General features: G+C 40.4%; 2 protein-coding genes across 4 annotated transcripts in view; one reads left to right on the top strand and one right to left on the bottom strand.

Moving 5' to 3' along the window:
* Window positions 1-675: 675 nt before the first annotated feature.
* shox2 (short stature homeobox 2) lies at window positions 676-8,766 on the bottom strand. 2 transcript variants are annotated; one of them, XM_041181787.1, is made up of 5 exons: window positions 8,520-8,766; window positions 6,019-6,227; window positions 3,644-3,701; window positions 3,139-3,227; window positions 676-954 (listed from the first exon to the last, which is right to left on the bottom strand). In XM_041181787.1, the coding sequence occupies exons 1-5, from the start codon at window positions 8,764-8,766 to the stop codon at window positions 676-678; spliced, it is 882 nt and encodes a 293-aa protein (XP_041037721.1). The 2 variants fall into 2 exon arrangements, with proteins under 2 accessions (XP_041037721.1, XP_041037730.1); XM_041181796.1 differs by having other exon boundaries at window positions 676-918.
* A 3,307-nt stretch (window positions 8,767-12,073) lies between these two features.
* The window catches only part of rsrc1 (arginine/serine-rich coiled-coil 1), a 468,003-nt gene continuing 457,160 nt past the window's right edge, over window positions 12,074-22,916 (top strand). Inside the window, exons 1-3 of one of the 2 annotated variants that reach the window (XM_041176232.1) lie at window positions 12,074-12,203; window positions 15,112-15,155; window positions 15,594-15,639. The gene's annotated coding sequence lies outside the window, so the exon portion shown is untranslated. The remainder of the gene's footprint in view (window positions 12,204-15,111; window positions 15,156-15,593; window positions 15,640-22,916) is intronic. The other variant, XM_041176225.1, reaches the window with a different exon arrangement.

The following is a 22,916-nucleotide window of genomic DNA, read 5'->3' as shown; positions in this document are numbered from 1 at the left end:
TAAAAATTAAATACTGACAGCCTATCAGTCATACACAATTTTAACCAAAATAAACTTTGTTCGTGTATCAACATTTTTTTACAAGAGGGCCGTACCTTATCGTAGGGTTTAAACTACAAGAGTTTAGTACGGTAAGAATGTAGAATACATAATTTATATCTTTTGATCCGAAAACAAATGGACATCTAGGTAGAATACTTATATTTATCCATTACTTCTGTTATTGTAAGGAGAAGAAAATAGTACGTGAAAATTCTAAAATGAAAACCTTTGAAACTATTTTTCCTCCCCACACTTGCATAAGCAATGATATGTTCCATCTAACATAAACCAAGTGCAATTCTGACTTAAAGGACATAAGCATCATTGAAAATAGTATAAATATACATGCAAGTGTCATTCTTCATATTTCATTTGCTTGTTCACTCTTGACTCATAAACGGTTCACTTGCAGATTTGAAATCCATTTCCCCCTCTGAATAATTATTCCAGTGGTTTATGGGAAGCAAAAAGAACTTTCATTTTGCTACAGGAGACCAGCCCCCGTGTGTTTCAAGGAAAGTTGCGTTAAAATGAATTCGCCGAAAGCTCAATTCTGAACTTGTTCCAGCTGCGGGTCCTTCCTCCTTTGGAGTTTGTTTTTTTAAAGATGTGTATTTGGAACCACTGTTCAGATCACAGGCCTAACGCTGCGGCATGTTTTTTCGCTTTAAGTCTCAAGTCCGCAATGCTGGAGTTTTTACTGGTGGTTTTGGCTGCTGCTGCCGCTGCCACCACAGTGGCGGATTCTGCCAAGGTGGCCAAGGGCAAACCAAAGGGCGGTGGCGGGAACATCATGTAGGGCGCATGCGCAGCCAGGTGTGGGTGGAGGTGGTGATGCGCGTGCGCCACGCTGTCCAACTGCAGCTGCGCCTGGACCTGAAAGGACAAGGGCGTCATGTTGCAATGATTCTCCTGAAACAGAGTAAGAGAAAATTATTAAAAACATCCATTCGTAAAAAGGGCAGTGCCAACAAATATATAATTATTTAAAAGTGAGAACGAGAACGTCAGTGAAAGGAGTTGGTACATTGATCACTGGACGAGATGGAAATTAAAGGATTAAACAGAGTTGGTCCAGTGCCTGGGCTCTCCCCTCTGAATGCTGCATCTGGCGGGGTGGGAAGTACTGAAAATACAGGGCACAGTCCCGAGACTATCAGATTACTGGACTCTTATTGCTTTGAAGCTGTGAAAACACGAAGTGTAAATGAAGACTTTGGAAACTGGCTGCTGAGGGTTTGAAAAAGACAGTGAAGTGGTTGCGAGTTTCCACGCCCCCGCCCCCACCTAATTGGATAAATAAGGTATTTTCCTATAATTAGCGGTTCTACCATTCGAACAGTCATCAAATGGACCATATGATGGGCTCTCAAGTTGTGGGAAAATATTATGCCTTCCCAATACCCAGCAGTTATATTCCATTGTTTCGAGGAATATCGAACCACCTGACGGTAAAGTAGCTAGTGAGTTACAGAATGTTCTCAGGGATGCAACAAGTTGTGTAAATCAGGGTGTCTCACTATGCAGATACTTCTAATCAAACATATATTTTTTTAATGGAACAATGTCTGCAAAGTGTATAAGCTCCGGCATCACTTAAAACAACACGTTGGCCTCCCACACCCGCGACTAAGGAAGAATTTTGTGGAAGTTAACTGAAAGTAAACAGTATTTTTGAAAAACATTTGGAAACATCGATTTTAAAAGGGGGAAGGGAAGAGAAAACAAACGAGAATTTTGTTTTATTTAGTGGAGTGTTCTGTAATTTATTGAGAATAAACAAAAGCCATTGACTTTTGGGACTGGTACCCCAATCGCTTTAAGACCCCAGGGCGCACCACCCCCAGCCCAACTCTTCCCCTCCCCCTCCTGATTATACTCTATTCACAACTCAGAGATTGCAGAGTTGAGAACATTCATATCTGCTGAGTTATCCCTTCACAAGACCTCATGTGAGGAAGCAACATACTTCAGGCTGCAAATTGTCGCAGGGGGACAAATTTTACAATGGTTCGAACAAAGGGAGTTAATGGAAGTTTCAAGACAGTCTGTTAGAATCTATGATCACTTGAGGAAGATCATTTAAAATAGTTAGAAATGTAAAACAAGTGCACAGAGAATTAAAGTTGAATTAATGCATGTGAAATCAATATTTGCCAAGCGAAGTGGGCAAGTGAACTAGGTGATCTTGAGTCATATGAAACAGTAAGGTGCCAAATCGTGTTACTATCGGGTGGGAGTGTTAAGCCTGAATTGGCTTCCGATTTGCATCATGCAAAAGGTTCACGTGTGTTGACTAGGGGTGTTGCTGTCAGGTCAGCAAATATATGTCCAAGTTCAAATATGAAGAAGTCACGTGGCGAGGTCTCCCAGCATTGCCGGCGTGGGTGAAAACCTATTCGCCGCTATATTACAGAATAGAGAGGTGAGTGTTGTGTATATCAAAGCAAACGGGTGGCTGTTAGGAGATAAACTGATTGAACATTTACAAATTGTCAATGAAAAGTAATAAGTAAAAAAATTGCGTTCAAATGTTTAAGGTGATGTGTGTAAAGGAATAAAACTCCGGTTTCAGCAGCTTAAAAGTCTAGACAGAAGGCAACTGGAAAATGTAGTGCCATTCAAATTTGATTCAATGGACGAGATACATCGTCAATGACAGGTTGTTCTGCAACATGGGAATCCTTTCAGCATAATGAATTCGCAAATTCGCACGACGATTAGTGAAAGATAAACGTGGAAACCAATCTTCTTACCACACTAACCATGTCGGAGTATGAGCAGAACATGGGGGGTTACGGTTACTGAACTGAAAAAGTACCCCTGTCCCCTCAATGGCTACTAAATGCCTTTTCACCTTTGGGTCAACGTCCAAGGTGTTGGAGAGGTATTGATACCACGTGCTCATTATCAAGATAATGTTAATAATATGAAAAAATTGCTCTGAAAGACAAGGAAGGTGGTAACTTTTAAAAATAACAGTGGTATTTTGCTTCCAAAGCAAGCTTTAATTCAAGCAGTGGGTGGAAAAGTTAATACTACCATATCTCACTAACGGCTCTTGTATGCAATCTGCTTTGGTGGATTTATACTTGCCTGTTGAAATGGCATTCTCAAGGCTCCCACATTGACGTACGGTGCCACTCGACAAGCCTCGAACTGACTGGTGGTTCCAATAAGTACACCTACAATAGAGAAAAAAGGAAGTTCAAATCCGAGTAAAGATTCTCACCTCACGGTACAGAGACGTTACTGTTAATTAGTTTTTGTGAGTTCGGATACAACGACCAAATTGCTTTTAGTATGTTGAAATAATTATACTAATTCTGCTTAAAGCTATGCCACATAGCATATGGATAATGAATGAATTATTGTAACGTTTATATGATTGTTCTTACCACTGCTTACCCACCGCCGCCCCCCCCCCCCCTTCCCCGCCCCCTGATCTAAACGAAAAGGTGTCCCTTTATCGTGGGCTCGCACCCTTGGTTGAAGACATTGCACATTTAGATTTCACATCAATGCATTAAGCTCCATATGTCAGGTATCAGCAATGATTAAGTGTGTCACTGTGACCGTGTCTGTAATTTAACAGACATACCTTTATGAAGTTGATTCTCTTGCTTTCGACATTTTGCTCTTCTGTTCTGAAACCATACCTATGGGCAAAAATGAAGTAATTTAATGGCAATGATTGGCAGCTGCATCTCAGATGTACGAGTTAGACTGTTCAAACTGACAACTATGCGATGCAATATCCCGTCGGACTTATTAATTATTAATGTGATTGACCTCGTTTATTTTAATTATCTGACTCTTACATACACCATGCATGGCAACCTCTTCTGGGGAAATGATGCTGCAAACAACCGAAATATGCTAGATCTTACTTTTCTCAATCTGCATAGATTCATGAGAAATTATTTTTATGGCTCATTTCATTTCTTAGTATAGGTTCCCATCCCAGAAGAACTAGATACACTTTATGACATTCAATACTACAGCGATAATGGTTTTGACGTTTGAGCAATGAGCTCCATCCAATAAGGTTCTGCTCATTAGCAGACTAAAATAAGTACCGTAACTGCAAGGAAAATAAAATGTTCTCCTGATACTAAATGATATTGATACCCGGTAATTAGCATTATTCAAGGTTAATACATCTATATATATGTATATATATATAATCGAATGTTTATTCCTTTGTTGATTTTTGCAAGGCAACATTATGTTCACAAGGACACAGATTAAAACTCATACAATAAATACCGCATTAATATGTTAAGCTGCTTTGCAATTCTCAGATGAAAGTCTGGTGTTAAATTATGCATGTACAATATCGAAATAATTTTTAACTGCAAGTAGCATCACATGAGGAAGTTTCCCAGAAACATATACTGGCAGAAAAACTTTGGTGCAATTTGGAATTGCGAAGCCAAATTCATTTTCAATCAAACGGAACTGAATTAAAACTTCCGTGTTTGTTTTATACAAAGCACAATGGAGCGTATTGTTGTCAAACAGATTATTTGTTTAACATACGATTCAATAACAAATAAAATCAAATGCAATCTGAAGCGTATAAAAAGCCTCTACTGAAATGCTTTAGTCTATTTTATTCTAGGGAGTCTTAATACAATATTTTATCGGCCCATAACAAAAACAGCAAATAAATCATACCGTGGGAAGTAAAATGACCTTATTTAGCAGCTAAAGTTAGAGTTGTTTGACTCGTTAATGTTTTCTGTACCAAAATCCAATCCCCATAACGTGTTTTCAGGTTTCTGGTTCTCTACATGTGGTTGTACTGGTGAATTAGGTTTTATTCGCATCAGAGAGCAAAATATTGTATTGTAAATGATAGCGCGGAGACTTTTAATGTGAAATAGTTGCAGTTGACTATTACAATGCAAAAAAACAATGACTTTATGGTAATATACAGAACTGTTTTTAGATAATTGGAATAGGTAACAGAGAAAGTTGTTTAAGACGGATTATTACAAGACTACAGTTGTTATAGTACATTTTTTAAAATATTGATTGAAAATATATAATGGTTCTTGAAATATGCAGTTTGCAGACCTGAATGTATATAAAATATGAAAGACAGGGAGACCTATTTAGAGTCTAATAGACATTGAACAATACATAACTCTATAGAACTTCTAATAAATAGCTCAATTCAAATACTCGTAGCAAAGAGCTACTTAGTGTTGCTACTATTGAATAAGTGGAATTTATCCTCTCATTTTCCGACTATAAAATGTGAAATCATCTACACTGAGCACGAGTCAAATGGGAATTTGCTGGAAGAATGTTATTTCATGATATTCAGAGAAACCACAACATGGAATACGCAAAGCGATTGCAAAAATAAAGTTTTTTTCCCCCCTTCAATTGTTCTTTACACAACCTTTTTCTTTTGCACGTCTGTTTGAAGGTTTTGAACGCTGGTCGATTTGTTCAGGTCAAGTTGCTGCTAAGTTTACCTCGTTATCGTATTACAAGCTGGAAACCCCCATAAGAATACTATACAGCTTGATGCAGATGGTACTGTAACAGAGGGCGCATGCTAGCAATTTCCCAATAGCAGCTGCAGCTGCCGCTGGCCTATCAACCACAACTTCTCCGAAACTTCCAGTAAATTAATTATCAGTTCTTGCGGCACAAACCTATTTAATTCATTGTAGCGGCATGCAGTGTCGACATCTGAAGATTACTTATGTAAACATAAATCATTTTCTTTGTGTGCTGTTGTATAGATGTTCTAATTTGTTTCCTCTGCACGTAAAACTAAGCGTATAAGTATAGTACTGTATTTATTTCTAAAAGAAGTGCAACCCACAACCTTTGCTTAAAAATAAATAAGGTCACTCAGCATATTAAAACGCTATGGTACCAAATTCAACTAAGATATACATTTTTACTATATTCCAATACACCAGATGCATGTGTAATAGGGTATGTTTGCCTTACTTGCACTCTGGCTTCTGAGAGCCCCAGCCTCTGACTCAGCTCTTCTCTCATAAATGCATCCGGATAATGGGTTTCATCGAACAATCTCTCTAGTTCATTTAGCTGCTCCAGTGTGAAGTTAGTCCGACTTCGCCGTTGTTTAATTTTTGTCTGCGCTTCTTCTTCTGTGGGTTTAGCATCTTCCTTCCTCTCTTTAATATCACCACTGCCTACAAATGACCATTACACGCTATAATTACACGAATGTTTTGAGGTACGGGTATGGGTAAGAATGACTTGAAACGAGCATATACAAAAGTTATCAGGTATATGAAATTAAAAAAGTACAAGTTGCCTCCATTGTAATTACAAAAGGCACCGTTAATTATAAGCATAATGTAACTTCTGTCTTTTCCAGCGAACTTGTCACTGGAGTACGTACAGCTCTTACCATTGCCACGAGCTAATGCTTTCATCCTTAAAAGAAAACTCAGCATTCAGTAAAAAAACGGGTTTTATTCAAGGTGATTTTCTATCATTGTCCAAGTTAATCTTTGCTTTCATAATTTTCTTATACAAGTACACTCTAATGTAATAATAAACTTCGATGTTCAGTGGCGTCGGCCACATTGTGTCTGAATATAACAATAGGCAGCACCTTTGAATATTGCGTACATCACATTGAAATAACTCGATTCAATGAATTTGTCATTGTATTCAGAGAACGCACATTTAATCACACTACTTTAAATATTCTAAATACACTATTATAAATTTAATTAACATGTGCCCTCTTTAATTACGCTTGTTCATTCCTTTATTTGTCGAGAAGAATCAAATGCTGCAACATGCGTTCGATTGTGACAAAGAACCAAGTTTGAATAGCTGGACTGTTAGGTTTATTAATTGTATATTGTGGAACCGATCAAATTAAAGCTTTCAAACGTTTCGTGTTTAGGTTTGGTTATCCTTTTTTTTAAAGAAATACGTAAACAGTGCCCCAAAACGCAGCGAGTTCAGTCTCGAATTCATTAAATAACCCACAGATTAACTAGATTTGACACATACTATTCACAACCTTTCCTCTTCGGGACAATACATTTTCTACCAGAACACCTTGTATCAGACGACCTTTGTTCGGATTTCTGAAATGTTTGCAATTTTTAACGAAATAAAAATGCAACGTATTAATATTTAGTATAAAGTGTCTTTACAAGGTACTGTACATTTACATGAGCATTAATGCGCTTTGTCGCCTGAAGCTCTGTAAACTTGCTCACCAGTGCTATCATTATAATTGCCGTGTGAATGAATAGTACCATTTTTTTAAGTGGAGCAACATCTGTCAAGTACATGTGTATGTTAAACAGTGATGAGAAATAAACTGCGCCATACATTATTGACAGCGTTAAAGCGTGAAAACATTGCACATTACACGGGAGAGAGATATAAGCTTTTGGGTTTTTGTTGTTCCAATTTATTGCCAAGTCAGGGAAAAGGAGAAAAAGAAATCGAGCAAAAATGCTGATTGAAAACGTTGTCTACACCTAAAATGTAATGACATTTATTGTATCAAGGAGAGTTGATTCATTTTAGTTAACCATGAGATCTCCATTTATTACCGTCAATTAATTTGCCGAAGAAAAGATCACAAAATGATTAATGAATGGTTGTATTTAGTAAAGGTGCTGGGTACAGTATTTGCATTGATGTAATATTCAGTGGTCATTTTAGGCTCCAGAAAACGACAATATTCTGTGAAATATAGTTTGTAAAGTATCGTGAATATAAGTGTGTTGTTTAATAAGTGGCCTTATAAATGGCGTCCTATATAAAGTAACAGGATTTGTTTATTAAATCATTTCCGGACGATGCTCTGGAATCGTATTCCGATTTCAGCAAGGGGAAAAAAACTTAGTTGTACAGCATCTAGTGTAAACATATCAACAAGATTAGTTCCGTCATTGTCATCTACCTATCGCAAAACGTCTATAAAAAGCAATGTATTGCAACTGGCTTTGAATGTTCTTGTTAAAACACTTCCATGGCATTATTCTGAGTATCTCCGAATCATATCTATTTAAAACTGATACTAAGCGGAAGTGCATGTTCTTTAAAAACAGAAACCAGGAGAAGCTATTAAGTTCTACACAATAATTGATATTTGAACTGCGTGCGTCACCGAATCGTTCTGTAAACATCCTCCCGATGTTGTCCCAGACACATTTCGCTTCCCTTTTCAATTAGCAACTTTCACTTTATTTTATTTAGAACGCTGATGGTGTTATAATTAAACACCATTCTTTTACTGTACTTGTATTATAGAAAGCCACTGGCTTAAATTAGTACATTAACAGTGTCATGTAGTTTGCTCCATATGTGCTTACATCCTTTGAATTTAATAATAAGGCTGATATCGTTGAAAATGACTGTATATAAATCAGTCTAACATTGACATAGTACCACGCGGGCCATCTGAAGTCACTCTAACTACCATCTGTAAAAGTATGAGGCTTATTTACCCGGATCGGTTAGTTTCGGAGTGCCGCTGTCCCGAGGTCTCTCTGGCCCGATCTCTGGCTCAGTACTCGGGGATCGAGACGCCCCACGCTGTGCGCTGATCACTTCATCCCGGCTGCCTTCACTCATACTCGGCTCTCGAGCTCGCACAGGCCCGCTCTCCAGAACTTCTCTATACGTGATCCCATCCTTCTTTTCTTTCACCTTTTGATCAAAAGACTTCGAAACAAAAGCTGTAAGTTCTTCCATTGCTGTTTAGAGGAATATGTCCCTGTCTTTTCTTATTCTCTCCAATACATCAACCGTGTAATGTTTATCTGTGGTACGTCGTCTTGGAGTTGAAATGCAAACCTGATCTTCCAGAATTCGGTTGCTCGGAGATGTAGATCTAGTACTGATGTGCTATTGAAGTCAGACTATTTATACTTTGCAATGCTGGCCCAGCTGCGCCCCTTGTACTCAGCAATTACCTCCCCTTGTACTCTTGGTGTGTCCCCACTCCTGGAACACAGTTCTCATCAGCCCCTGGGCTGCAACTCATACCTAGCGGCTGCTATTGGCCATTAATCCACCACTGACAAGCATTCGTAATTAATTTAATTAGCGAGTATTACTGCTATTGTTATTACTTAGCTAAACACGGGGGAGCTGGGATGGCACTGGGGTGTGGCCAAAAGAAATGACACATCGCAGAGCGCGGTGACTGGATCGTCCCTAAAGCCAGCGACATTAAAACACCAAAGCACGCTAAAATCAGGTAAACTTTTGATTTGCTTGAGGTAAATCAAAATGCTATTTACTGCTTACATAAGATTTTTTTAGCAAAGCTTTTAAACAATACACGCACACCCATGGAATATTTTTTTAAAGAATGCATTCATATTTTTGCTTGATAATCTGTTAATCTATTTTTTCCTGAATAATTTTCTGTTTGTGTTAAGTGCTTCATAGTCATTTTTGTTTACTCATTTACTTTAAATGCATAGCCACATTGTAAACAATACGAATTTTGTCACGTTTCTATATTTTGCTGAAAACAGAAACATGTAAAAAAACGTGATGCATCACTTAAGTCATTGCCGCTGTTTTCTTGAATGTGCTTTAAACCTTCAGTTAGCAGGTATTGTACCTAATAACGTGTGGACAAAACACACTTGAATGGTATCTTTGATGTAGGGTTTTTTGAGGGAACCGCACACACTGAAATCATATCAATTTATGCAGACATCCACCGGTCCGTGCAAAGTATGCGTAGGTGCTTTATGTGTCGTTGTTTATGCAGTATTTATATTTCTGCACACTTTATAGAAAGTATAAAATGGACCATTTAAATAATCTAAGTAATGAACGAAATCAAATCTATTCATTGGGTCTTTTTCCAATACGAACTTTACTTTAAATGCAAAACTTTAAACATGGGGAATTTTGAAAGTACCGAAGAATAAGTTATTTACTGTAAAATTGGTAAAGAATAATTTATGCAAATCTGAATTTTTTTCACTTAAATACCGAAAATGGCGTGCGTGTTCGACTGAATCTTAAGTAATGTAACTTACAGTCAGCAGTGCCTTAATATACATATATGTCATCATGGTTTAAAGATTAACACTTTGCACTGTTGGTCCAGCAAGCTAATTACACTAGTTACATTGCATTTCATGTAGATCGATTACTTGCATTTCTCACATATTGTTCATCAACTTAATATTTGTAAGTATAAAACCTCGATCATTCGCAGAAAATATATCGAATTATCACAAAGATGAAACTAGACCTTAGCTATGTTATATCTCTTCAGCTGTATTATCTGATCTGAATGATTTGGACTAATATTTTGTTACATCTTGCAATAGGGATGCATTTATTTAAATATAATCAATGTTCCCCATTCTTCACAACGCAATATGATAAATTTTGTTTGCAATTTTAATTAAAAAGAAAACGACTTGGGGAAAAGAGCGATTAATCCATCATTATATGAACTTTGATATGGAGATTAATTGTTTTAATGCAGTACGTCTGAAAAAATCCAAGTACACTTTTTTTAATGAAATACAATTGTTGCAGTTTCTATTCGCCAATGTTTAGCATACAATCCAGCAATTCTAGATATGTTGACCAAGTAAATTAAAAACTTCGCAATCATTTAAACCATCAAATAGCCAACGTAATAATTTCTGTGATGTTCAGAACGTTGCAGAGAAACATTTTATTACTATTGGAACAAAATCACCATCATTTTTCAGGATACATCATTCTTACTGACACAGTAGGTAACAGACTTTTGAGACATAGCGCTGTAATTCTCATATGCCTTGCTTAGTATGCCATTGATAAAATACAAATAGTTCTCAAAGTTGTTGAAAACATAGAAAAATTAGTGGCCACGAAATTTAAGATGGTGTGTGAAAATTCACAGGTTACCACAAAAAATGCTTGCGTATGCGAGAGCACAACTTTGTTCATGGGTTGGGGGTTGATTTAAAATTGTGCATAGTTGCTGGTATCAATATATTGCAAATATTAAAATTTACTTTTCATAAAGTCCTGCACGTCTCACTGAAGGTTTTGAGGTAAATTGGTTCACCCAACAAACCTAATTGATCTTTTGGCACTTGATAAACATTGAATCTCATATATATGTAACTTCGAATGCGAGACTATGGTGATCCACGAGTCACATTTTTTCGTGTAAACTGAAATTGTTCCTTTTTTAAGTAGGCTGAAATTGCACAATAAGTTCTTTTATTGCTTTTTTATTGCTCTAAGTGTACATAAACACGGGATTTTATGACGTAGTTATTTTAATTAGTTTGGAGTTGCTGTACAAATATATTAATTTGCAATACAAATGATGTACACCCCCATCCCCGAGGGCAAATTCAGTATAACTTTCCATTTGTCCAGTACATTAAATATGTTTTTGATGACGTATTGAAACTTGACCATGTTCAACTTTCCCATAATTGCCACAGATGCTGCTGGGAGCATATGAAAATTGTCGGCTATTTCATTTCCAAAATAATAGTTCTGACGTTTTTAAGTGCGAACTCACATACCTAAATATCTCGCTATTCCATCTCTATCAAAAATAAATGCCTGATACAGGGGCACATACAGAACGAAGAAGTGTTATTGTCCAGTTACACGCGCGAAGGCAAACCATCAGCAAATACAAAAATAATTATTAATTCATGATATATGAAACAGCTACTGCACTACTTCCAGTCACGCCGCTTAGCTATTTATTACAAGCAGCAGAATAATAAAAATGTACATTTTCCAAAGCGATTTGTTTCCTTTTGTAATAATGGCATTTGCATTCTGAGCATCTTTCTAGTTTTATCTCGATTTCCCCAGACATTAAAAAAACGCTGTATGATGCTTCTTTTTTCTTAATTTGAATAAGAATTAAAACATCTCTCATTGCACTCTAAGCTTGGCAACATTGCCCACTGAGAAAAACAGATGGAGTTGCAAACTTCCCCAGGAGCAGCACGGGCTGAACGAAGTCGCTGGGAGAAGGTTCGGGGTCAGCAATCGATGTTTAAGGGATTGACTTTTCTCCCCTATTCGGGCTGGAGCAGATCGGCGGTCGGCTGAGCGAGGCTGTTAAGAGATGGCGCCGTCCTCGCGCCAGGGATCGCGGTCGGTTCTCTTTTAGTTAAAGACCAGCTCGCGAGCAGGTATTTACCTGAAATAACTTAATAAATAACGGAAAGCACAGACACATGTGGAGAGTGGTCGGCAGCCGGTTATCCAGCTGCCCGGCTCTCTCTCTCTATGTGGGGAATGTGTAAACACTGAGGCCTAAAGACCGCGGCCGCTTTGCCTTATTGAAAGAAAGGCGTTCAGCGAGGGGGAGTGGGGGGGTAGAGGCGAGGAGGGGGGGTGGGGGGGGGATGGGGTGGGAGGGGGTGGGAAGGAAGGGAGGGAGGGGAAGGGAGGGGGTGAAGGGGTAGGGGAGAGGGGGTGAAGGGGTAGGAGGGAAGGGGGGAGGAGGAGGGAGGGGGTGGGAGGGGGTGGAAAGGAGGGAGGAGGGGGTGGAAAGGAGGGGGGAGGGGGTGGGAAGGGGGTTGGGAGGGGTGGGTGGGAAGGAGGGAGGGGGTGGGTGGGAAGTGGGGGAGGGGGGGGAGGGGGTGGGAAGGGGGGGCGGGGAGGGGCGGGGGAGGGGGTGGGAAGGGGGGCGGAGGGAGGGGGTGGGAAGCGGGGAAGGGGGTTGGGAGGGGGTGGGAAGGGGGGGCGGAGGGTGGGAAGTGGGGGGAGGGGGGAGAGAGGGAGCGGGGGGGTGGAGGGGGGATAGAGAGAGGGAGCGGGGGGTGTGGAGGTGGGACAGAGAGCGGGGGCGTGGAAGAGGGAGAGAGAGGGTTGGGGGGAGAGAGAGAGGGAGAGAGAGGGTGGGGGAGAGGGAGAGAGAGGGTGGGGGAGAGGGAGAGAGAGGGTGGGGGAGAGAGAGGGTGGGGGGGGAGAGGGAAAGAGAGAGGGAGCGGAGGGGTGGAGGGGGGAGAGAGAGAGGGAGCGGGGGGGGTGGAGGGGGGAGAGAGAGGGAGCGGGGGGGAGAGAGAGAGGGAGCGGGGGGGTGGAGGGGGGAGACAGGGAGCGGGGGGGTGGAGGGGGGATAGAGAGAGGGAGCGGGGGGTGTGGAGGTGGGACAGAGAGCGGGGGCGTGGAAGAGGGAGAGAGAGGGTTGGGGGGAGAGGGAGAGAGAGAGGGAGAGAGAGGGTGGGGTAGAGGGAGAGAGAGGGTGGGGGAGAGAGAGGGTGGGGGGGGAGAGGGAAAGAGAGAGGGAGCGGAGGGGTGGAAGAGGGAGAGAGATGGTGGGGGGGAGAGAGAGAGGGAGCGGGGGGGTGGAGGGGGGAGAGAGAGGGAGCAGGGGGGTGGAGGGGGAGAGAGAGGGAGCAGGGGGGTGGAGGGGGAGAGAGAGGGAGCAGGGGGGTGGAGGGGGAGAGAGAGGGAGCAGGGGGGTGGAGGGGGAGAGAGAGGGAGCGGGGGGGTTGGAGGGGGGAGAGAGAGGGAGCGGGGGGGTTGGAGGGGGGAGAGAGAGGGAGCGGGGGGTAGAGAGAGAGAGGGAACGGTGGGGGTGGAGGGGGGAGAGAGAGGGAGCGGGGGGTAGAGAGAGAGAGGGAACGGTGGGGGTGGAGGGGGGACAGAGAGAGGGAGCAGGGGTGTGGAGGGGAGAGAGACGGTGGGGGTGGGGGAGAGAGAGAGAGGGGGGTGTGGAGAGGGGACAGAGAGAGGGAGCAGGGGTGTGGAGGGGAGAGAGACAGTGGGGGTGGGGGAGAGAGAGAGAGGGCGGGGGGGTGGGAGAGAGAGAGAGGGGGGGTCGGGGGAGTAGGCCATCCAGGGAAGGATGGCAGATTTCCTTCCCTAAAGGACTTTAGTAAACCAGATGGAGTTTTACAACAATCAATTCATGGTCACCATTTCAAACTAGCTTTCCATTTCAGATTTCCACCAACTGCCATGGAGGGATTTGAATCAGTGTCCCCAGAATATTAGTCTGGGCCTCTGGATTACTAGCCCGCTGACATTACCACAATATCACTGTCTCCCCGAATTCAGAGTAAAAAGTAATCTGTGCAGTGTCAACGATGTTTCTTTGCTCAAACGTGAGAAAATAATCCTTCTTTGCACCCATGTGAAATTTGTTTCCCAAACCTAAAATCCACTTACAAAAGCAAAATACTGTGGATGTTAGAAACCTGAAATAAAAACTGAAAATGCTGGAGATGCTCAGCAGGTCAGGGAGGATTGGTGGAAAGAGAAACAGAGTTAATGTTTCAGATCATTTAGTCAGAAATCTTTCCTCATTGCCCTCGAGGAATTGATGGTGAGTCATTTGTACTGTTGCAGTCCATGTGGTTAGGTAGGTAGGTCTAGGAAATTCTGCCAGCAACAGTGATAGAGTTCTAAGTCAGGATGGTGTGCAACTTGGAGGGGAATTTGCAGGTGCTGGAGTTCCCTTGCACCTGCTTGCTGTCCTTGTACTTTGAGGTTGTGGGTTTCAAAGGTGCTGTTGAAGAAGCCATGGCAAGTTGCTGCAGTACATCTTGTAGATGGTAGAGGAAGTGAATGTTTAAGGTGGTGAATGGGATGTTTTGTACTTGATGGTGCTAAACTTGAGTTTTTTTGGAGCTGCACTCATCCAGGCATGTGCAGAGGATTGCACCACAATCCTGACTTGTGCCTTGTGGATAGTGAACAGGCTTTGGAGAGACAGAAGATGAGTTACTCACCTCTGATCTACTCTTGTGGCCACAGCATTTATAATTGATGCCAATACATAAATTCAAAATGCCAAACTGTTTTTTTATGAGACTTATTTCACCAATTTTTTGATGCTGCCCCAGTCCTTCCCCATTGTATAACTCTGCTCACAAAGCACACGTTTGGGGGGATAAAATCTAAAATGTTATTACCAGATGCTTTTAGCAATTCCGGTAGATGTTATTTGAAAAGTTCATGCAGACATACTGTACTGAAATGTGAGGAGAAAAAAGAGTGCAGCTGATAAAAATTTAAATATATGCCTTCCTGAAGGTGGATTAAATGCCTCAAATGTGAAAAGATTTTAAAATATGTTTTGTTTTCTAGGATTCTTGGGAACGAAGTATTTTGACACTTGGATTCCACTTCAGGTTAGTGAAAACTGAAGATAGATTCTTACAGAATATTATTTTCTCAGGACATGGATCAATAGTAATACTTCTTTTTGTTTTATATGTCATCAGTTGCTTTTAAATTTATTTTCTTTTAAAAACATTGACACAAGACTGTTGTCTTTTTATGTTTCCTCATGTTATAGATTTTACCTAGCATTGCTTTCTTGCCATGCATTTAGGCAGGAAATTCTTCTACCAACAACATGGTACAGAATTCCATTTCTGTTGAGGGAATAACTGTGTCAATGGGCATTTTTAATAAGGGCGCTTTATTCTTTTGACAGTGACATTCCTATGACTGATGTCATTGTCTTTACATGTCTCTTATCTGCAAAAATCAATTTTTAGTACAATGTGCAGTAGAGGTCCATCATTTTAGGTTATTTTATTCCCTATCTTTATATCAACCATCAGGTTTAGCTCAGATGACAGAAAAATAGCCTACGCCCTCATACTCATGGTAAGTTATCACCCTGAAGCTATTGGTGGAACAAGAAGTCATTCTAGGGACGTGGGCCCTGCAAGGCCAGCATTTATTACCCATCACTAATTGCCTGAGAACTTGGTGGTACAACTCAGGACTTGCTCAGTGATTTTGGAGGGTACCTATGAATTAGCAATGCTGATGTGGCACTGGAGCCAGATATGAACCAAACCAGGTAAGGACAGCAGGTTTCTTTTCACAAAAAAATTCAGTGAGTGAGCTGGGCTAGCACAACAGTCCGTCAGCATCATGGTCACTTTTATTGATACCCACTAACCTAATATGGATTGTATGTTTGTGTGAACTTGATTTGTCGCCTATGCGCAATAGATGTTAAATCTATCTGAAACTTGACAGAAAAGAATGGTGAGTTGGGGCTGGCAGCAAACATGGAAGAAGTTAAGGTACAAGCGGTTGAGCTAGGTGAAGAGGGACAGGAAGCCCAACTGCCCTATTGCACCCTCTTGACGGACAATTATCACAATCAATTTTACATTTTTAAAAATTCTTGTGTCACCAACGGTCTGGTTGAGTATTGGGAAAGGAACTTTAATAAAGGGTTAAAACATGAAAGAATTATGATAGAGTAAAAAAGGAGAAATTGTTTCTGCTGTCTGAAGGATTGATAATTAGAGGACAAAAATTTGAGTTGTGATTGGGATTGCACAGCCTGAAAATATAGTGGAAGCAGCTTTGATTATAATGTTCAAAAGGGAGATGGATAAATATTTGAAACGGAGAAAATTACAGAGCTATTAGTAAGAGTAGAGAGGCAGGACTAATTGTACAGCTGTCAAAGAGCTGACATGGGGGTGATGAGCGTGTGGTTTCCTTCTACGCTGTAAGACTCCCATGATTCTAAGTACTCTTTCACCCCACCTAAATAGATGCTCCTTCATCGGAATGTTAAAAGACACATTCACAAGAAATGAATTTGTTGGACTTACACTTTTAAGTAAAAGAACCCCTGTAACATTTCCATTTATGCATTTATTACATGGATGTTAAGAACTGTAATAAAACATACTTTTTGTTTTAAGTTTTCATTGTAGGAAATGGTGTGATCAATTCTAGCAAAAAACACAACTTGATAATTTACACTTCTATGTTTTCATTAGTTTTACGATGTGTAAGTGATGTGCATAATTTCTAAATATTTTCTCATGTATAATATATTTTGAACTCCAATGGTATAACCTGCACAGCGAGGCAGCGCAATGAACTAAAATATGGGATTATAATCTATAATTTCCTTCATAATACTGAGTTCCTGATCCCAGCCACCTCATTGTGTCTAAATCCTCACCACAAGGACATCTGGACAACCTGTTCACATACTGAGTATTATAGCGTAGTGGTTAGGTTACTGGATTAATAAACCAGAGAACGCAAGTTCTGATTCCATCATAAAATTTGAATTGAGTTTTAAAAATCTGAAAATGAAGAGCTCATACACTCCTACTACACTCATCTCAAATGCTTATCTCAGGCCTATAATTCAATTATAAAAGCTTAAAACACAATAAACAGGCTGGCTAATTTAGTCAGTTTATTAAGTTTTTCACATTTTGTTAAAGTGCAATTAAGCGCTCTTAACTATTTACTTGAGCAGCTGAGTGCCTCTGAGCAATGCTCAGCCTATTTATCTGTTTTTGATGCCCCAGGTAGAGCTGATTGAAGCTGTCCAAAGTCTCCATTTTCCAACTGCAGAAGTTGACAGTGCAAACAGCTGATGGGGACTTCAAGCAGTTTTAATCAGCTGTTTGCTAAAAACAGATGTTTTGTTGGTGGCTATTTAATCATCTAATTTTGATTCAATTTAGCATCATGCAATGTCCTTCTCACCACTTTTCAACTAGATTAGGGACCCTTGATTCTTCCCTCCAAAATTTGTCTGATGAGCGGAATGGGAGAGGTGAGAGAGAGGGGGCAACACAAAGTTCAATGATCCCCACACCCTACCACTTCCTAACTAGCAGCTCAGGCAGGAAGCTGGCTTTGCAAATTGCTCACATTCAATAAATGGAACATTATATAAATGGGAATGTTATAGGAGTTCTTTTATTTGTGAGGAAAAGTCCTCCAAGTAATTAATCTCTTGTGAATTATGTACCTTTCAATGTTCTGATGAAGGAATATCTGTTTAGATGGGGTGAAAGAGTGAGTCCTTAGAATCATAGCATCTTATAGTGTATAATGCATGTGTCATCTCTTTGACAGTTATCCAATTAGTCACACTTTCCTGCTCTTTACTAATAGCTCTGCAATTTTCTTCCCTTCAAGTATTTATCCAGCTCCCTTTTGAAAGTTATGATCGAAACTGCTTCCAGGCAGCTCCACCCAGATCACAACTCAAATCTATGTATTGCTGAAAAGAGAGACATGATGCCGAAGCTTTTTGTTTTGTTTTGCATTCACCAAGGCAAACACAAGAATGCTAAATTTCAAACTATCACAGCAATTTATACTATAAGAGGAAAGGGTGCTGATTGGTTGGTAAGTCAACTCTGATTGACCGAGGTGTTACCATGGAGAAAGCAACAGGAAAGTATAGTATCTTTTATTCTTTGAATGACGCCAGAGCTTAGGTTCCTCAACTATAGGTTTCCTGTTGCTTTCTCCATAGCAACGCCTTGTCCAGTTTGAGTAGACTTGCCAACCAATCAGCATCCTCTTCCTGTGTATAAATTGTTATGATCATTTGAAATTTGGGATCTTGTGTTGATGAAAGCGAGACGAAATGTTTCAGCAACATTGCTTTTCAGCAATATTCAAGCTCTGTACTGCCAAGTGACTGTCAAATCTTTGTCCTTCAATTATTGACCCTTTGGCCAGTGGAAACAGTTTCTCTTAATTCTCACACAACCCTTCATGATTTAACCCTCTATTAAATCTGCCCATGACCTCCTTTGCTCTAAGAGAAACAAACCCAGCTTCTCTTGTCACTCCACATAATTAAAGCCCCTCACCTCTGTACACAAAATTACTAGAATGGTACCATTTTGCAAGGCCTTGACACCCTTCCTAAGTGTGATGCTTAAAATTGGACACAATACTTCAGCAGAGACCTAAGTAGTGATTTATAAAGGTTTAGCATAAATTCCTTACTTATACTCAGCCTCTATTTATAGAGCCAAGACTCAAATGCCTTTTTAACAGCTCTCAACTTGTCCTGTCACCTTCAAACCCTCAGGTGTCCTTGTTCTTGCATTCCTTTTAAAGTTGTACCACTTAATTACATACAAATTTGGAGCAGGAGTAGGCCACTCAGCCCTTTCAGCCTGCTTCGCCATTCAATAAGATCATGGCTGATTGGATTGTAACCTCAACTCCACATTCCCGATAACCTTTCATCCCCTTGTTTATCTACTTCTGCCTTAAAAATATTCAAAAACTCTGCTTCCACCGCCTTTTGAGGAAGAGTTCCAAAGACTCCCGATCCTCTAAGAGAAAAAAATTCTCTTCATATTGGTCTTAAATGGGCAACCCCTTATTTTTAAACAGTGACCTTCAATTCTAGATTCTCCCACAAGAGAAGACATCCTCTCCACATCCACCCTGTCAAGACCCCTTATGATCTTAAATGTTTCAATCAAGTTGCCTCTTATTCTTCTAAACTCGAGCAGATACAAGCCTAGCCTGTCTAATCTTTCCTCATAAGACAACCTCCCCATTCCAGGCATTAATCTAGTAAAACTTCTCTGAGCTGCTTCCGATGCATTTACATCCTTCCTTAAATAAGGAGACCAATACTGTACACAGTCCTCCAGGTGTGGTCTCACCAATGCCCTGTTTGGCTGAAGCATAACCTCTCTACTTTTGTATTCAATTCCTCTCGAAATAAATGATAGCATTCTATCAGCTTTCCTAATTACTTGTTGTACCTGCACACTAGCCTTTTACGATTCATACACTAAGACCCAGATCCCTCTGCATCCCAGAGCTCTGCAATCTCTCACCATTAAGATAATGTGGGTTTTTTTTTATTTTTCCTGCCAAAATGGGTGATATCATATTTTCCCACATTGTACTCCATTTGCCAGATCTTTGCCCACCCAGTTCACCTGTCTTTTTCCCTTAGTTCCCTCCTTATGTCCTCTTCACATCTTACTTTTCTACCTATCTTTATGTCATCAGCAAATTTACCAACCATACCTTTGGTCCCTTCATCCAGTCATTTATATAAATTGTAAAAAGTTGAGGCCCCAGCACTGATCCCTGTGGCACACCACTTGTTGCATCTTGCTAACCTCTTTTACCCACCCTCTGTTTCTTATTAGCTAGCCAATCTTCTATCCTTGCCAATATGTTATCTCCTACATATGAGCTTTGATTTTTTGCAGTAACTTTTGATGTGGCACCTTATCAAATGCCTTCTGAAAATCTTAAGTACAGTACATTCATCGGTTCCTCTTTATCCACAGCATATGTTACTTTTGCAAAGAACTTCAATAAATTGGTTGAACATGATTTCACTTTCACAAAACCATGTTGACTCTACCTGATTACCCTGAATTTTTCCAAGTGCCCTGCTATAATGGTCTTAATAATAGCTTCCAGCATTTTCCCTATGACAGATGTTAAGCTAACTGATCTGTAGTGTCCTGCTTTCTATCTCCCTCCGTTTTTGAATAAAAAGTTACATTTGTTATTTTCCGATCTAATGGAACCTTCCCCGAATCTAGGAAATTTTGGAAGACTAAAACCAGCACATCAACTGTCTCACTAGCCATTTCTTTTAAGACCCTAGGAAGAAGTCCATCAGGATCTGGGGACTTGTCTGTCTGCAGCTCCAACAATTTGCTCAGTACCACATCTCTGGTGATTGTAATTTTCTTCAGTTCCTTCCTCCCTTCCATTTCTTGATTTTGCAGCTATTTCTGGGATATTTCTTAGAGTCAGAGAACAATAGAAAAGTTACCAGAAAGAGGCCATTCAGCTCATCATGTCTGTGCTGGCCAAAAAAGAAAAAAATAATAAAAAAAACTAGCCGCCCATTCTAATCCCACCTTCCAGAACCTGGTTCATAACCTTAAGTTACAACACTTAAGGTGCAGATCCAGATACATTTTACCAACCAAACCAGCAGTGAATTCCAGATATCCACCACCCTCTGGGTGAAGAAGTTTTTCCTCATGTCACTTCTCGTTCTTCTACCAATCACCTTAAATCTGTGCAATTGACCTCACTGCAAGGGGAAACAGGACTTTCATGTTTACTGTACCCTCATAATCTTATACACCTCAATTAGGTCACCCCTCAGTCTCCTCTGTTCTAAGGAATATGACCCTAGCTTATCCAATCTTCCTCATAGCTGCAATTCTGGCAACGTTTTTGTAAACCCCCCCACCATACTCTCTCCAGTGCAATTATGTCCTTTCTGTAATATGGTGACCATAACTGTACACAAAATTCCAATTTTATGCAGTTTCTTTTTATTCATCGCTGGCTGGGGCAGCATTAATTGCCCTTGTTCTGAGGGCATTTAAGAGTTAACCACATTGCTGTGGGCCTGGAGTTACATGTAGGCCAGACCAGATAATGACAGCAGACTTCCTTCCCGAAAGGACATAAATGAACCCGATGAGTTTTTATGACAATCGGCATGGCTTCATGGTCATCATTAGACTTTTAATTTCAGATTTTTTTATTGAATTCAAATTCCACCATCTGCTATGGTGGGATTCAAACCTGAGCATTACCCTGGGTCTCTGGATTACCAGTCCAGTGACAATACAACTATGCCACCACCATTACGTCCTTGCTTTTGTATTCTATACCTCGTCCAATAAAGGAAAGCTTTCCATATGCTTTCTTTACCACCTTATCCACTTGTTCTTTGCTATTGTGCATTCTTGTGTTGCTCTATGTTTAGAATCACAGATGTTTTTAAGTGTTTAAGGGACCTGTGGACACGCACTCCAAGATCTCTCACTTCCTCTATCTCTCTCAAAACCCACCTATTTATTGTGTATTTCCTGGCTTTGTTTACCCTCCCCAAATACATTATCTTCCACTCCTCTGGATTGAATTCCATTTGCCACTTTTCTGTCCATTCAACCAAACAATTGGTATTATTCTGGAGAGACAGCTATCCTCTTCACAATCAACAACACGGTCAATTTTTGTGTCATCTGCAAATTTCCCAATCATGCCTCCCACATTTAAGTCCAAATCAATATATACAACAAACAGCAAAGGCTGAGCCCCGTGGAATGCCACTGGAAACCGCTTTCTGTTTGCAAAAACATCCATCAACCATTACTCTTTGTTTCCTGTCGCTGAGCCAATTTTGGATCCTCTTGCCACATTCCCCTGTATCCCATGGGCTTTTACTTTTCTGACCAGTCTACTATGTAGGACCTTGTTAAATGTCTTACCAAAATCCACATAGACAACATCCACTACAGTCCCCTCATCAATCCTCCTTGCTACTTCCTCAAAACATTTGATTAAATTAGGAAGACATGGTGTTCCCCTAACAAAATCATGCAGACAATCCCTGATTAATCAGTTCCTTTTTAAGTTACAGTTTATCCTGTCTCTCAGAATTGATTCTAATAATTTGCCTATCACTGAAGTCAGATTGACCAGCCTATAATTATTTAGCCTGTCCCTCACAACCCTTTTAAATAATGGTACAATGTTTGCAGACCTCCAATCTTCTGGTACCTCATCTGTATCTAGTGAGGATTGGAAAGTGATCATCAGAGCATCCGCTATTTCCTCCCTGGCTCCTTTTAACAGCCTGGGATGCAATCCATCTGGCTCTGGTGATTTACCCACCTTCAAGGATGTCCGTCCCTCCAGTACTTTCTCCCCTCATTATTCTTATTGCATCTAATATTTCACAATCCACTTTAACTAGAATGTCTGCATCATCCCTCTCCTTTGTGAAGACAAACATGATACTCATTAAGAACCCTGCCCACATCTTCTGCATATGTTCTGCATTCACGCGTAAGTTACCTTGTACATCACTGATAGGCCCAACCCTTTCCTTAGTTATCCTCTTGCTCTTAATGTACTGGTAAAACATCTTTGGGTTTGCTTTTATTTCACCAGCCAATATTTTTTCATATTCTCTCTTTGCTTTCCTAATTTCCTTTTTTACTTCACCCCTGTACTTTCTATACTTCTCTAGGCTTTCTACAGTATTCAGCTTTTTATGACTGCCATAAGCTTTCTTATTCTGCTTTATTTTACCCTGTATGCTTCTGGATAACCAGCGGGCTCTAGATTTGGCAGTGCCA

The sequence above is a fragment of the Carcharodon carcharias genome, chromosome 2 (genome assembly GCF_017639515.1).
Source record: "Carcharodon carcharias isolate sCarCar2 chromosome 2, sCarCar2.pri, whole genome shotgun sequence".
NCBI classification, from domain to species: Eukaryota; Metazoa; Chordata; class Chondrichthyes; order Lamniformes; family Lamnidae; genus Carcharodon; species Carcharodon carcharias.
This window is presented reverse-complemented; position numbering and strand designations above follow the sequence as displayed.